The sequence below is a fragment of the Phyllostomus hastatus genome, unplaced genomic scaffold, assembly GCF_019186645.2.
Source record: "Phyllostomus hastatus isolate PE091 unplaced genomic scaffold, TTU_PhHast_1.1 phas_contig_113, whole genome shotgun sequence".
NCBI lineage: Eukaryota > Metazoa > Chordata > Mammalia > Chiroptera > Phyllostomidae > Phyllostomus > Phyllostomus hastatus.
The window spans coordinates 7,738,248-7,752,506 of NW_025333530.1; the positions used below are offsets into that span (position 1 = coordinate 7,738,248).

At 39.2% G+C, this 14,259-nt stretch overlaps 1 protein-coding gene across 8 annotated transcripts in view; it reads right to left on the minus strand.

The window, feature by feature from the left end:
• The window catches only part of ALG9 (ALG9 alpha-1,2-mannosyltransferase), a 137,131-nt gene that overhangs the window by 112,945 nt on the left and 9,927 nt on the right, over positions 1 to 14,259 (minus strand). For all 8 annotated transcript variants that reach the window (XM_045839511.1, XM_045839544.1, XM_045839521.1 and 5 more), the window contains one exon: positions 9,161 to 9,231. In XM_045839511.1, coding sequence (XP_045695467.1) covers positions 9,161 to 9,231 — 71 coding nt within the window. The remainder of the gene's footprint in view (positions 1 to 9,160; positions 9,232 to 14,259) is intronic.

Consider the following 14,259-nt stretch of genomic DNA (forward strand, 5'->3'; position numbering starts at 1 on the left):
AAAAGATGGCTTAGTTGAGTATACAATTTTAGGATGACAGTCATTTCCTCTCAGTACTTTAAAGATATTACTTTTTTTGTCTTTGGCTTTTGAGAAGTCTGTCAATCTAACATTCCCTTGCAAGTAATCTATTAAGTTCTTTATCAACTTTTAAGATCTTCTTTGTTCTTTGTCTAGTTTTCTTAATTCCTTTTTAATTATCCCTATCAGGATATGTTAGCCTTCCTGAATCTGTTGATTAGCATTTCTTTTCATCAACTCTGGAAAATTCTTAGCTATTATTTGCTGTTGGGAACCACCCTGCCTGTTTTCAGAAGCTGTAAACTCCCCAAGGCTAAGGCTGAGGGGGCGACCTTTGGACCAGAAGCCACTAAGGAGACAAAGCTTACCTCCCTGGCAGGAGTGCTGCTTCTGCTCCTTTTACTTCATCCATAACTGGCCCCCAATGCTCGATCGGTTAGCCAATGATGGGTAAGATTCCCCAAAGTGGGGAACGACCTAAGCCAGGCACAATCACATGGGAGGCCCCCAAGAAAGGACTTTGGAGGGTACAGCAAAAGGGGGTGATGGACCCTCGCCCCTTGGCTTTGATAAAGCCTGAGTCTTCATTCTGTCTGTGAGAAGTCTCCTAATCTCTTGGTTGCCTTACTACCCCAGCCTGTCTTAAGCCTGAGACAATGCCTGAAACCTAAAACAATGACTGAGGGCAGTGAAGCCCTGTGCTGGAAAGTGTGGGTTTCCCCAGCAATCAGGCCTAAGAAAGAATATGAAAAATCCTGTGAAACCTGCTTTGTTTAGAATGCTCTCAATTAAATGATAAGGGTCCAAGCAAGAAGTGAGTTTGTTCCTCAAAAGTTTTATTGCTCTTTAGCTATCTGACCCTGACTCAAAATAGGCCCTCAGAGTTCTTTGTTATCTATTGTTTAATCCTTATTGCCTGACAATGGTTAATGAGCTTTACCTGTATTCTTGTGCAAACAAGCCCAATAAAAGCCCATTGAGGAAAAGGCCCTTGGCCCTTCTTTGAGAGATTGGCCACCTTTCCTCCCCAAGCAGATCATGTCTTGGTAGACTTATTCTCATCCATGGCGGCCAGAGGGGGGGCCTGTAGGTGGAGCCCCCCACAATTTGCCTCTCCCCATTCTATCATCTCTTAGAACCTGATTAGATATATATCAAATCTTTACTGTATAGTGGACACATAGGTAATTCTAATCTTGGTTAGTGTAATTAGTGTGGCAATGAACATTCTTAAACTCTTTTACTCTTAACCTCTCTTTTATTTCCTTTTGTTGTCACTCTGTACTAAATTCTTAGTAATTTCTTCAGATCAGTCTTCTAATTTACTTGTTAGCAGTGTCTAATCATGTTTTAACTATCCAGTGAATTCTAAATATCAATTATTACATCTTCATTTCTACAAGTTCTGTTTGGTTCTTTTTCAAATCTCCCTGGTTATTTTTGTAGTCTCAGTTTGTGTGTGTGTGTGTGTGTGCCTCCTTTCAGTTTTTAAAGTATATTTTATTGATTATGCTATTACACTTGTCCCAGTTTTTTTCTTCCCTTTATCCCCTCTCTACCCTGCAACTCTCCACCCTCCACCATCTCCCCCCACTCCACCTTAGTTCATGTCCATGGGTTGTACACATAAGTTCTTTGGCTTCTCCATTTCCTATACTATTCTTAATTTACCCCTGTCTATTTTATGCCTACCAATTATGCTTCTCATTCCCTGTATCTTTCCCCCATTCTCCCCCGTTGCCTCCCCATTGATAACCCTCCATGTGATCTTCATTTCTGTGACTCTGTTCCTGTTCTACATGTTTGCTTAGTTTTTGTTTAGGTTCCATTGTTGATAGTTATGAGTTTCTTGTCACTTTATTGTTCATAGTTTTTTATCTTTTTCTTAGATAAGTCCCTTTAACATTTCATATAAGGGCTTGGTGATGATGAACTCCTTTAACTTGACCTTATCTGGGAAGCACTTTATCTGCCCTCCCATTCTATATGATAGCTTTGCTGGATAGAGTAATCTTGGATGTAGGTCCTTGTCTTTCATATCTTCACATACTGCTTTCCAGCCCCTTCTCACCTGTAAAGTTTCTTTTGAGAAATCAGCTGATAGTCTAATGGGAACTCCTTTGTAGGTAACTCTCTCCTTTCCTCTTGTGTCTAAAATTCTCTCCTTATCTTTAACATTGGGTGACTTAATTATGATGTGCCTTGGTGTGTTCCTTCTTGGGTCCAATTTCTTTGGGACTCTCTGAGTTTCCTGGACTTCCTGGAAGTCTGTTTTCTTCACTAGATTAGGGAAGTTTTCCTTCATTATTTGTTCAGATAATTTTCAGCTTCCTGATCTTCCTATTCTCCTTCTGGCACCCTTATGATTTGGATGTTAGAGTGCTTACAGTTGTCCCAGAGGTTTCTAAGCCTCTTCTCATTTTTTATGCCTTCTTATTTCATCACTCTGTTCCAGTTGGATGCTTATTTCTTCCTTTTGTTCCAAATCATTGACTTCAGTCCCGGTTTCTTTCCCTTCACGGTTGGTTCTCTGTATTTTTGTTTTATTTCACTTTGCATAGCCTTCATTTCTTTCTTTGTTTTGTGACTGATCTCCATCAATTCTTTGAGCATCCTGATTACCAGTGTTTTGAACTCTGCATCAGATAGGTTGTCTATCTCTTCATCACTTAACTCTTTCTCTAGAGTTTGATCTGTTCTTTCATTTAGCCCATATTTTTTTGTCTTGGTACAGTTGTTAAGTTTTTAAGGGGTGGAACCTTAGGTATTTACCAACGCAGGGCAACCCTCTTTGCTGCACTGTGGCACTTTCTATGCTCAGAGAGGGAACAATGCCACTCACTTGCTCCTCTCTAGCCCCACTTTCCAACGAACACTCCTGTGAGACTGGGAGTTTCTCCCACTTTCATGACCCCTACGATATTTTACAGCTAGAAGTGTGAGTCTTTAGTTTCTCAGTGAGCCAGCCCCTCCTTACCCACGTTGTGTACCACCTTGCCTCAGGTCCTCTTTGCCACCCAGCTGCCCATCTCTGCCCCTTCTACTGGTGTGGATGAATGTTTCTTTAACTCCTTGGTTGTCAGAGTTCCATGCAGTTTGTTTTCTGGCAGTTCTGGTTGTTTATTGCTTTTTAAGTTGGTTGTTATCCTTCCTTTGGTTGTGCAAGGAAGCAAAGTGTTTCTACCTATATCTCCATCTTGGCCAAAACTCCTGTAGTCTCAGTTCTTTTTTAATTTATTTTTATTTTATTGTGGTAAGAACACTTAATATGAGATCTACCGTCTTAACCAATTTTTTAAGTATAAAATACAGTATTATTGTTATCCATTGGCATAGTGTTGTACAGCAAATCTCTAGAACTAATTCAGATTGTGTAACTGAAACTGTATATCCATTGATTGGCAACTTCCCATTTCCTCCTCCCCCCAAGACCTAGCAACCATAATTCTATTCTCTTGCTTCCATGAATTTGACTGTTTGAGAAATATCATATAAGTGAAATCACTCAGTATTTGTTCTTCTGTGACTGGTTATTTCACTTAGCCTAATGTCCTTAAAGTTCATCCATGTTGCCGCATATCGCAAGATTCCCTTCTTTTTTAAGACTGAATAATATTTCAACATATGTATATAACATATTTTTCTCCATTCATCTATCAATGGACATTTAGGCTGTTTCCAATCTAGGTTATTATAAACAGTGCTAATATAAATATGAGAGTGTGGATATCACCTTGAGATTCTGATTTCAATTCTTTTAGATATATACTAAGAAATGGAATTGCTGGTAAATCTACTTTTAACTTTTTGAGGACCCTCATACTGTTTTCCATAGTGACAGTGCCATTTTGCATTCCCACCAAAAGTGTGCGGATTCTAATTTCTCTACACCCTTGCCAACATTTAAGACTCTCTCCTTATCTTTAACCTTTTTTAAAATAGTCATTGTAACAGGTATATAAAGTGATCTCACTATGTTTTTGACTTGTATTTCCCTGATGATTAGTGATGTTGATTATCTTTTCATGTATCTGTTGGTCTTTTGTATGTCTTCTTTGGAGAAATGTCTGCTAAAGTCCTTAATCCATTATATAATCAGAATATTAATGTTTTTGGTATTGAATTGTAGGAGTTCCTTACATATTTTAGAAGTGAAGCTCTTATCAGATATACGGTTTGCAATTATAGTATTTTTTCCATTTTGTATGTTCCTTTGCACTCTTTTGATTGATTAGTCTCTTGTTGCTGATTCATGTTTTTCATTTCCTTTTATTTCTTTAAAAGTATCAAATATACTAATTTTACATTCTTATTTTAATAATTTTTAATAAATGAAGTTTTGTAAGTCAGCTTTCTATTGTTACATGTGCTGGCTCTCAGTCATAATGTCTTGTTCCCTTTTGTGCTCAGTGATTTATTTTTATTATAATTTCTTGTTCTCTAAAAGTTAACCTGTGGTAATTCTTTGACACTTGGGTTAAGAATTCTCTCCTCTAAAGACATTTTAGGAGGACGTCCAATCAAGATGGCAGCATAGGTAAACATGCCTCCTTGCACAACCACACTGAAATTACAAATAAATTATAGAAGAGCCATCACTCAGAAACATCAGAAATTGAGCTTAATGAAAGTCTGACAAGCACAGAATTAAAGAATCCACATCCATCCAGACTGGTAGGAGGGGCGGAGATGTGGAACAGGCTGGTTCCACACCCATGTGTGGTGGATAAAAATTTGGGAGAGGTATCAGGAGCGAGGAGCCTCGGCCCCACATCAGGACCCCAGCACATGGTTCCAGTGCCAGGAAGATAAGTCCCCATAACTTCTGGCTGCAAAAACCAGTGGGGATTGAGTTGTTGGAACAAACTTCTGGAGTCTCAAGCAGTATCTCTTAAAGAACCCACACAAAGACCTACTCAGATTCACTCCCTCCAAGTTCCAGCAATGGGGTAGCAGCTTGAAAGCCACCAGTGGCATACAGGGAGAAACTGAAGTGTCTGGCATTAAGGCAAGAGCTGGGGGGCAGCTTTATTCCAGACAGAAAAACAGACAGAGGTCATTGTCCCTTTTTTGAACCCTCCTCCATAGAGCCACGGAGTCAGCGAGCTGGTGCCATATCTGAGACTCCAACAGGGCGAACACTGTTAGTCCTGCCCTGGAGATCCCCTGAAACTCCTTCCCACCCAACTTATGGGCCTATCCAAGCTGTTAATGGTTCATGCTTCATAACTTCCTAACTCCTCTCAAATAAACAACAGCAGCCAGCTTCTGTGAACCCCCAACCCCTGTACCTCTTGGTAAGTGGCCCCAGGCCTGGCACTTGCAGCAGCCAGCCTAGATTCATAGCTTGGCTTCACCTGGGAATCTCCAAGCCCAGCTGAAACAGCAATCATCTCAGATTGCTTTATAGCTCATATAGGGTGGCCCTGGCCAGAACACAGGTAGGGGCCAACCTTGGCCTGCACAACCTGGGAAACCCCTGAGCCTGCGCACCCAATGGACAGCTACAGACCACATCAGAGCACTACCACTCTGCCCCTGTATAGATGATCCTCCATCAGGATCAGGAGGGCAGGGGTTGGTGGTCAGTGGACACAGCCAGTACTTGTAGCTGACTGGCCTGGGTAAATCCATCCCACTGATCTGCCAACAGCAACCAAGGCTCAACTACAAAAGGAGGGTGTCCTCAGCCCACACAAAGGGAGCACATCAAGTACCCAGCTTGGGTGATAAGAAAGGCTGTGCTACTGGACCCTATAGGACACCTAGTATATTAGGCCACTCTACCAAGACAGGGAGTCAGAGCAGCTCTACCTAATACATAGAATCATATGCAGCAAGGCTGTCAAAATCAGGAGACAAAGAAACATGGCCCAAATGAAGAAATGGGTCAAAACTCCAGAAAAAGAACTAAACAAAATGGAGATAAGAATCTATCACATGCAGAGTTCAAACAAAACACTGGTAATAAGGATGTTCAAGGAACTTAGTGAGGACCTCAACAGCATACAAAAAGATCCAATCAAAGCCTCAAAAGTCAAGAAATTTAAAGTATATCTACCCTATTATCTGACCACAATGTTAAATATAATTAAAATTAAGTATAAAGAATAATAGAAAAAAAACACATGTGTGAAGATTAAACAACATGCTTCTAAACAACAATAGCTGAAAGAAGAAAAATAAATGGAAAAGCAAATCTACCTTGAGACACTCAAAAATTGAAAAACAACCTAACAAAATCTAGTATGAAGCAAAAGCAGTTAGAAGAGAAAACACTATGGCTATGCAGGGCTACCAAAAGAGCAGGAAACACTTGCAAAAACTGATTTAAATTTACACACGAAGAAATGAGAGAGAGAGAGAGAGAACGAGAGAGACAGAGAAACTATAAAATAAGTAAAAAAAAAATTATAACAAAAATCAGGGCACAAATAAATGAAATAAAAATACAAGAGAAAAGACTAATAAAAATAAAAGCTAATTCATTGAAAAATGTACAGTAAGATTCATCAAACAGGAAAAAGACAACAAAAATAACCAAAATCAAAAATGAAAAGATATCAACTGATACCACAGATTTAAAAAAATCATTAGACTTCTATAAACAAATATATACCAACAAATTTGACAATGTAGATAAAATGGATTTTCAAAATCATAAAGCTCCCCAAGGCACAAATAGAAAGAAACAGAGGATCTGTATAGACCAATTCTTAGCAATGAAATTGAGGCAGTAACCAAAAAAAACAAAAAAAAAGAAAAAAGAAAAAAGAAAAAAAAAGATCCAACCAGAAATGAAGAATATGCTAACTGAAACGAACAACAATTTACAAACAACAGTAGAGTGAATGAAGCTAAGACACAAATCAATGATTTAGAACATAAGGAAGCAAAATGCAACCAATCAGGACAACAATAAGAAAAGAAAATTAAAACAACAACAACAACAACCTCCTGGCTGGTGTGGCTCAGTGGATTGAACACTGGACTGCGAAGCACAGGGTTGCTAGTTCAATTCCCAGTCAGGGCACATGCCTGGGTTGCAGGCCAGGTCCCTGCAACCACAGACTGCTGTTTCTCTCCCTCTCTTTCTCCTTCCCTTCCCCTTTCTCTAAAAATAAATAAACAAAATCTTAAAAAACAAAACAAAACACTGAAGATAGTGTAAGCAGCTTCGGGGACAACTTCAAGAAGCCAAACATTCACATCACAGGGGTGCCAGAAGGGGAAGAGAAAGAGCAAGAAATTGGAAATATATTTGAAAAAATAATGAAAGAAAACTCCCTAATTTGGTGAAGGAAATAGACATGCAAGTCCAGGAAGCACAGACAGTCCCAAACAAGATGGATGCAGAAACCCACTCCAAGACACAACATAATTAAAATGCCAAAGGTTAAAGATAACAAGAGAATCTTAAGTGCAATAAAAGAAAAGCAGTTAGTTACCTACAGGAGAGTTTCTGTAAGACTGTCAGCTGATTTCTCAAAGGACACTTTGCAGGCTAGAAGGGACTGGCAAGAAATAACTAAAAGTCAGGAAAAGCAGAGACCCACAGCCAAGACTGCCCTACCCAGCAAAGTTATCATTTAGAATTGAAGGGCAGATAAAGAGCTTTTCAGACAAGAAAAAACTAAAGGAGTTCTTCATCACCAAACCATTATTATATGAAAGGTTTAAGGGACTTATTTAAGAAAAAGAAGATCAAAACTATGGACAGTCAAAGGGCAATAAATACATATCTATCAACAACTGAATCTAAAAAACAAACTAAGCAAACAAGAACAACAAAGACAAAATCTTGAATACAGAGAGCATTTTGATGGTTGCCAGATGGGATGGGGGTATGAAGAATGGGTGAAGAGGTGAAAGGATTAAGAAGTACAAATAAGTAGTTACAAAATATCCATGAGGATGTAAAGTATGGCATAAAAAATGGAGTAGCCAAAGAATTTGTATGCATGACTCATGGACATGAACAATGGTGTGGGAACTGCCTGAGGGAGCGGGGGTACAGGATAGAGGGGGGCAAAAGGGGAAAAATTGGGACAATTGTAATAGGTTAATCAATAAAATATAATTAAAATAAGGAAATAAACAAAATAAAACAAAAGAAATTTTACATTTATTTTTGCAAGTGGCCCCAGGGCACTACCAGCCCAGAAAAACTTAAAACAAGATCTCAACTTGGGGGCTAGGGAATCATGTGGGTGACTTGAATTCAATCCTGAACCAATATGAAGACCAACTTATGTTTATAATCCTCAAAAGCAGAACTGGCTTTCTTTTTTCTCCTGTATTCCACCCCAAGTCAAAGGCCAAAGATTTTATTTTATCTGACATATTGTATCTTTCTTTATTTTTACAGAGAGGGGAAGGGAGGGAGAGAAAGATGTGTGAGAAAAACATCAATTGGTTGCCTCTCACACACTCCCAACTGGGGACTTGCCCTGAAACCCAGGCATGTGCCCTGCCTGGGAATTATACTGGTGTCCTTTCAATTCCCAAGCTGGTGCTCAACCCACTGAGCCACACCAGACAGGGTTATCTGACATTTTTAACTGCTTTGCAGTGGGAAGATTTTTAATAATGATTATTAAGTCCAAATACCTTTTAAGCATTATCAAAATAATATGATTGTTAGGTTTCATGTTTAAAAAAAGGTAGCTATTTTATTGGTGGAAAACTGAAAGGTTTAACACTTCCACTAATATTCAACCAGTATGTACTTGGTGAAATTCTATTATTGGGTGAAAATAAGAGCAGTTGAGTCCCTCACTGGGAATAAATTCCTACCAGTTAAGCTTGAGGGAAAGAGATAAATGACACAGCTAATGATCCTGTATTTAGAACCCAAAATAAGGCTCTAGTAAATCCTACCAAATAGAAGATTAGTTAGACATTTATTAACAGAATTAAAATTAATAACATGAAGATACCATATTTTTGAACCCCAGGAAAAAGAGTGATAATTAGAAGTATTCCCCTCCAACAGTTTGTTTCAAATGAGAAATCTCATTTCAGGTATAACTGAAGCCAGAAGGAGAGCGTTTTCTATTTTTACATACCATCAGAAAAATAATCTATGCTACATTTGGTTTCCCCATAGCACTTTTAGAAGCAAAGCTTTAACACTCACTTGTAAAAGTAAAGTTCACAGATACAGCTCACAAAAGCCAGAAGACATCGTAAAAAGTAAAAGACAAGAATCTGAAAAAAAAAAGCAAAAAACAAAAGTTACAGATACAAGTCAACAAAACTCTTAAAGATGAAGTCTCTCATTTGTCATTAATAACACTATAAATTGATATAATGCTTATGAAAAAGCAATATGTAACAAGAACCAGGTAAATTTTCATGTCCCTATACTCAATATATCTACTTCTATGATCCCAGCCCACACAGGTACCTATATAAATAAATATGGGAGCAGGGTTCTATTCCTGAAAATGTTAACTGCAGCACTATTAATTTAAAAAAACATTTTTAAAACTATAAAATGTCCGATTATAGGGAAATGGTTAAATAAATTATGCTTCATCTATTTCATGAACTATTATATAGATGGTAAAATTTATGGTACAAGAAAAGTGGAAAAATTATTATATAAACTTATCCATGCAACAAGCATTTCTTAGACAATTTTAAAGATGTAGATGTAAACAAAACCAACTCCATTTCTGTGTCCCAGATTTCATTTTTAAGTTTTCATGCTGTAATTTTTGACAAACTTCACTATGTTTAGTAAGCATATCCAACTTTTCTAACTGATGATTATCTGTGTTCCTTAAAATGCAGCCATAAATATTTTTATAGAAATAGCATAATGGCACAAAAACATATATATATATATCAAATATAATAGTATTGATTATAAGCAATCATCTATCATAAGACCACCAGGAGGTATGGTCTTTGGAGGGCCATACTGCATTCTTTGTCCCTTTAGTTTGTCAATCATTAGTACCCAAGTTATACTCTTAAAAAGGTACTCTAACAAGGGTCTGGTAATGGAGAATAATTTGTGCAAAACTACTGAGCTATCTGTCCACTCCAGCCCAATTTTCCCATAAGTAAGTGACCCAATAATAAGTTCTGTTACATTCTATGGGATTGCCTGTTTCATCTTTCAGTACAAAGATGCCTTCTCATTATATGGCCATTACATCTTTGCCCTACCATCAGACAATAATACATTAGTTACTGATTATTACAAAATACTAAATTAAAATGCGTAATACAATATTATTATACATCAGAGTTGCAGCTATGGAAATCAGAAGTATATGAAAAGACTGGAAAGAAATATAATAAAATGGTATAAGTGGCTGTCTCAGGCTAATGGGATTTAATTACATAATTTTCTTCTTATCTTCCAAACTTTGTAATGTAATTTTATTAATTTTATAACTAAGCACATCAATTCAAAAAATAAAATAACAAAATAACAGTGGTTGTATCAAATAGCTTTTATATAATAGCATACTGGTATGTTTAAGAGCATTGAATACCTCAAAACATATACTGTGATTGGGACTTTCAGTCAAGATGGCAATATAGGTAAACATGGTACTTACTCATCTCCTCCCATAACCACATCAAAAATACAACTAAACTACACAACAATCATGACCTGAACCACCTGAAATCAAGCTGCACAGAAGTCCTACAATAGGGAATTAGAGAAGCCACATCAAGCCTGGTAGGAGGGGAGGAGACATGGAATGGGCTGTTCCCAAACCCATATGTGGTGGCTAACAATTGGGAGGGATAGCTAGTGGAGGACCCCCATGAAGACTGAGGGGTCTCAGCCCCACACCAGGGCCCTCAGCCCAAGGTTCCAGTACCAGGTAGAGAAGTCCCCATAACTTCTGGCTACAAAATCCAGCAGGGATTGAGGCTAAGGGAGATGGAGGGCTTCTGGAGTCCCAGGCAGTTTCTCTTAAAGGGCTCCTGCATGGACTAACTTGGACTCACTGCCTCTGAGCTCCAGTGTGGGGAAAGCAGCTTGAAAGACATCAGAGATATATAGGGAAGAAATGAATTGTCTGGCATCAAGGTAAGAGCTGGGGGTTAGCTTTTAACCAGATAGAAGGGCTGGCAGAAGCCATTGTTCCTTTTCAGAGCTGATAGGCAGGCAACACATCTAAGACCTACCCTGGTCATTACATGAAGTCCTGCCCCACCCAACTTGTGGGCCTACCTAAGCTATTTCTCGTGGCTTTTCCATTTGAAAAACCTATTTGGGCTCATGCTTCAGATTTTCCTAAAATCTCTCAAATAAGCATCACCTGTCTTCAGTGAGCACTGTACCTCTTGCTAAGTGGCCCCAAACCAGGCACAAGCAGCAGCCAGCCTTGGTTCACAGCTTAGTCTCTCCTGGGCACCTCCAAGCCAAGCACGAGTGGCAGCCATCTGCAGATCATTCTATAGCTCATGCCAAGTGGTCCCAGGCGGAACACAAGCAGTGGCTGACCTTGGCCTATACCTCCAGGAGGTCCCAGAGCCAGTACACCCAGTGGACAGCTTCAGACCATGCTGAAGCACCACCACCCAACCATGTCCACAAGTGACATACTCAAAGAGCAGACTCAGTGGCCAGCAAAGCCCTGCTGAAGTAAGTCCTGCCTTCTGGCAAGCACAGCTGACCCTCCACAGTGGTAGAAGCTCCATGGTGTCACAGCCAGTCTTACAGCCAGCTGATCAGCCTAGAGGTAAATCACTCCTACTGACCTGCCAACAGCAATCAAGGCTCAAATACAAGAAGAGGGTGTACACAGCCCACAAGGAGGGATGCACCTCTAGTGCCCAGCTTGGGTGATCAGGGAAGCTGTGACACTGGACTCTACAGGACACCTACTACATTAGGCCACTCTGCCAAGCCTCAGACATAAAGCAGCTCTACCTAATACATAGAAACAAGTGCGGAGTGTGGGGTAGGGCTGCTGAAATAAGGAGACAAAGAAACATGTTCCAAATGAAAGAACAGAAAAAAAACTCCAGAAAAAGAACTAAACAAAATAGAGACAATCTACTAGATGCAGAATTCAAAACACTGGTTATAAGGATACTCAATGAACTTAGTGAGGACCTCAACAGTATAAAAAAATGACCAGTCAGAAATGAATGATACACAGACTGAAATAGAGAATAATTTACAGAGAGTCAACAGTAGAGTAGATGGAGCTGAGAATCAAATCAGCGATTTAGAATACAAGGAAGCCGAAACGCCCAATCAGAAAAGCAAAAAGAAAAAGAATCCAAAAAAAAAAAAAAAGAAGGAGGATAGTAAAGGAGCCTCTAGAGCAACTTAAAGCATATAGACCTTTGTATCATGGGGGTACTGGATGTATCCAGTACATGGTGGTATCTCTCTACTGAAGAGAGGGAGCAAGAACTTGAAAACATATTTAAAAAATAATGACAGAAAACTTGGTTAACTCGATGAAGGAAAATTACACACAAGACCAGGAAGCACAGAAAGTCCCAAACAAGATGAACCCAAACAGGCCTACACCAAGACACATACATCATCATTAAAATGCCAAAGGTTAAAGACATAGAGAGAATCTTAAATGCAGCAAGAGAAAAGCAGTTAGTTATCTACAAGGGAGCTCTCATAAGACTGTCAGCTGATTTCTCAACAGAAACTTTGCGGGCAAGAAGTAGCAAGAAATATTCAAAGTGATGAAAAGCAAGGACCTACAACCAAAGTTACTCTGCCCAGCAAAGCTCTCATTTAGAATCAAAGAACATGTAAAGAGCTTCCCAGACAAGAATATGCTAAAAGACTTCATCACCACCAAACCAGTATTATATAAAATGTTAAAGGGTTTTATGTTAGAAGGAGAAAAAAAAAGGTAAAAAAATATGAACAATAAAATGGCAATAAATACCTATCTATCAACAATACAATCTAAAAAACAAAACAAACAAATAAGCAGAACAGAAACAAACTCATAGATACAAAGAACGTTTTGATGGTTGCCATGTTGGGGCCCGCCCTGCCTGGCCTCAGGAAGCTGTAACCCCCCGTGGCTAAGGCTGAGTGAGAGACCTCCAGACCAGGAGCCACTAAGGAGACAAAACTTACTTCTCTGGCAAGAACGCTGCCTATTCTGTGCCTGGCCTCTTATGCTTGATCAGTTAGCCAATGATGGGTAAGATTTCCCACGGAGGGAATCGCCTAAGACAGGCATGATCACCAGGAGGCCTCAGGGAAGAGACTTGAGGCTGTGGAAATGAAGGGGTGATCAACATCAACCCCTGTCCCCTCCGCTTTGTCAAAGCCTGAGTCCTTGTCCTTAGTTGTGAGAATTCCAAGTCTCCTGGCTACCTTTGTCTCCTCTGCCCGACTCAGGTCTGCGGAAATAGCAGGGGTGGTGCAGTCCAGACCAGGGTCGGCAGACCCCTGGGGTAAATCAGGCCTGGGACATACAATATGCAAGATCCTATGAGATCTGCTTGCTGGAGGATGCTGTTGAATTAAAATATGAAGGCATGGGCAGGAAATGAGACTAGCCTTTTAGGTCCCGTAGTGATAAAACCCCAAACTCTGCCTAGAATCCCAGCAGGAGTTCTGTCAGACCCTTTGAAAATTACCTATCCCTTTTGATCTTCCCTGCCAGACTGTAATCCACAAACTGTGTCTGTATTCTTAATAAAAACCTGCTTGGGCGAAAAGACAGGCCACTCTCCACTAGAGAGAGTAGCTGTTTTGTCCCTATTTCCCCACAGGACTCGGTTGTTCCTGTGTATGTTTTTCTCGTGTTTCAACGAGCATCCGCAGCAGGGATTGATACTGCTGGCTGGTATCCTCCACATTGCCACAGTGGGAGGGAGATCCAGGATGGGTGAAAAAGGTGAAGAGATTAAGAACAGTCATGGCTGTTACAGAACAGTCATGGAGATGTAAAGTACAGTACAGTCAATAATATTCTAATAACTATGTATAGTGTGAGATGGGTGTGAGATTTATCAGAATGATCACTTAGTAAGTTATACAATGTCTAATCACTGGAGTGTACACCTGAAACTAATATAATAGCGTATGTCAATTGTAATTTAAAATAAATGACAAAATTTAAGAAAGAGAAAAAAACATATACTATGATTAATATAACTACATATAACATACTTTCCACTTTCATCACTAAAACAAAAAATTCCAAAAAGAGTTAAAAAAAGTGACAGGTAAATGCCCAGATTCATTCATCGATTCAGAAAATATGTACTGAA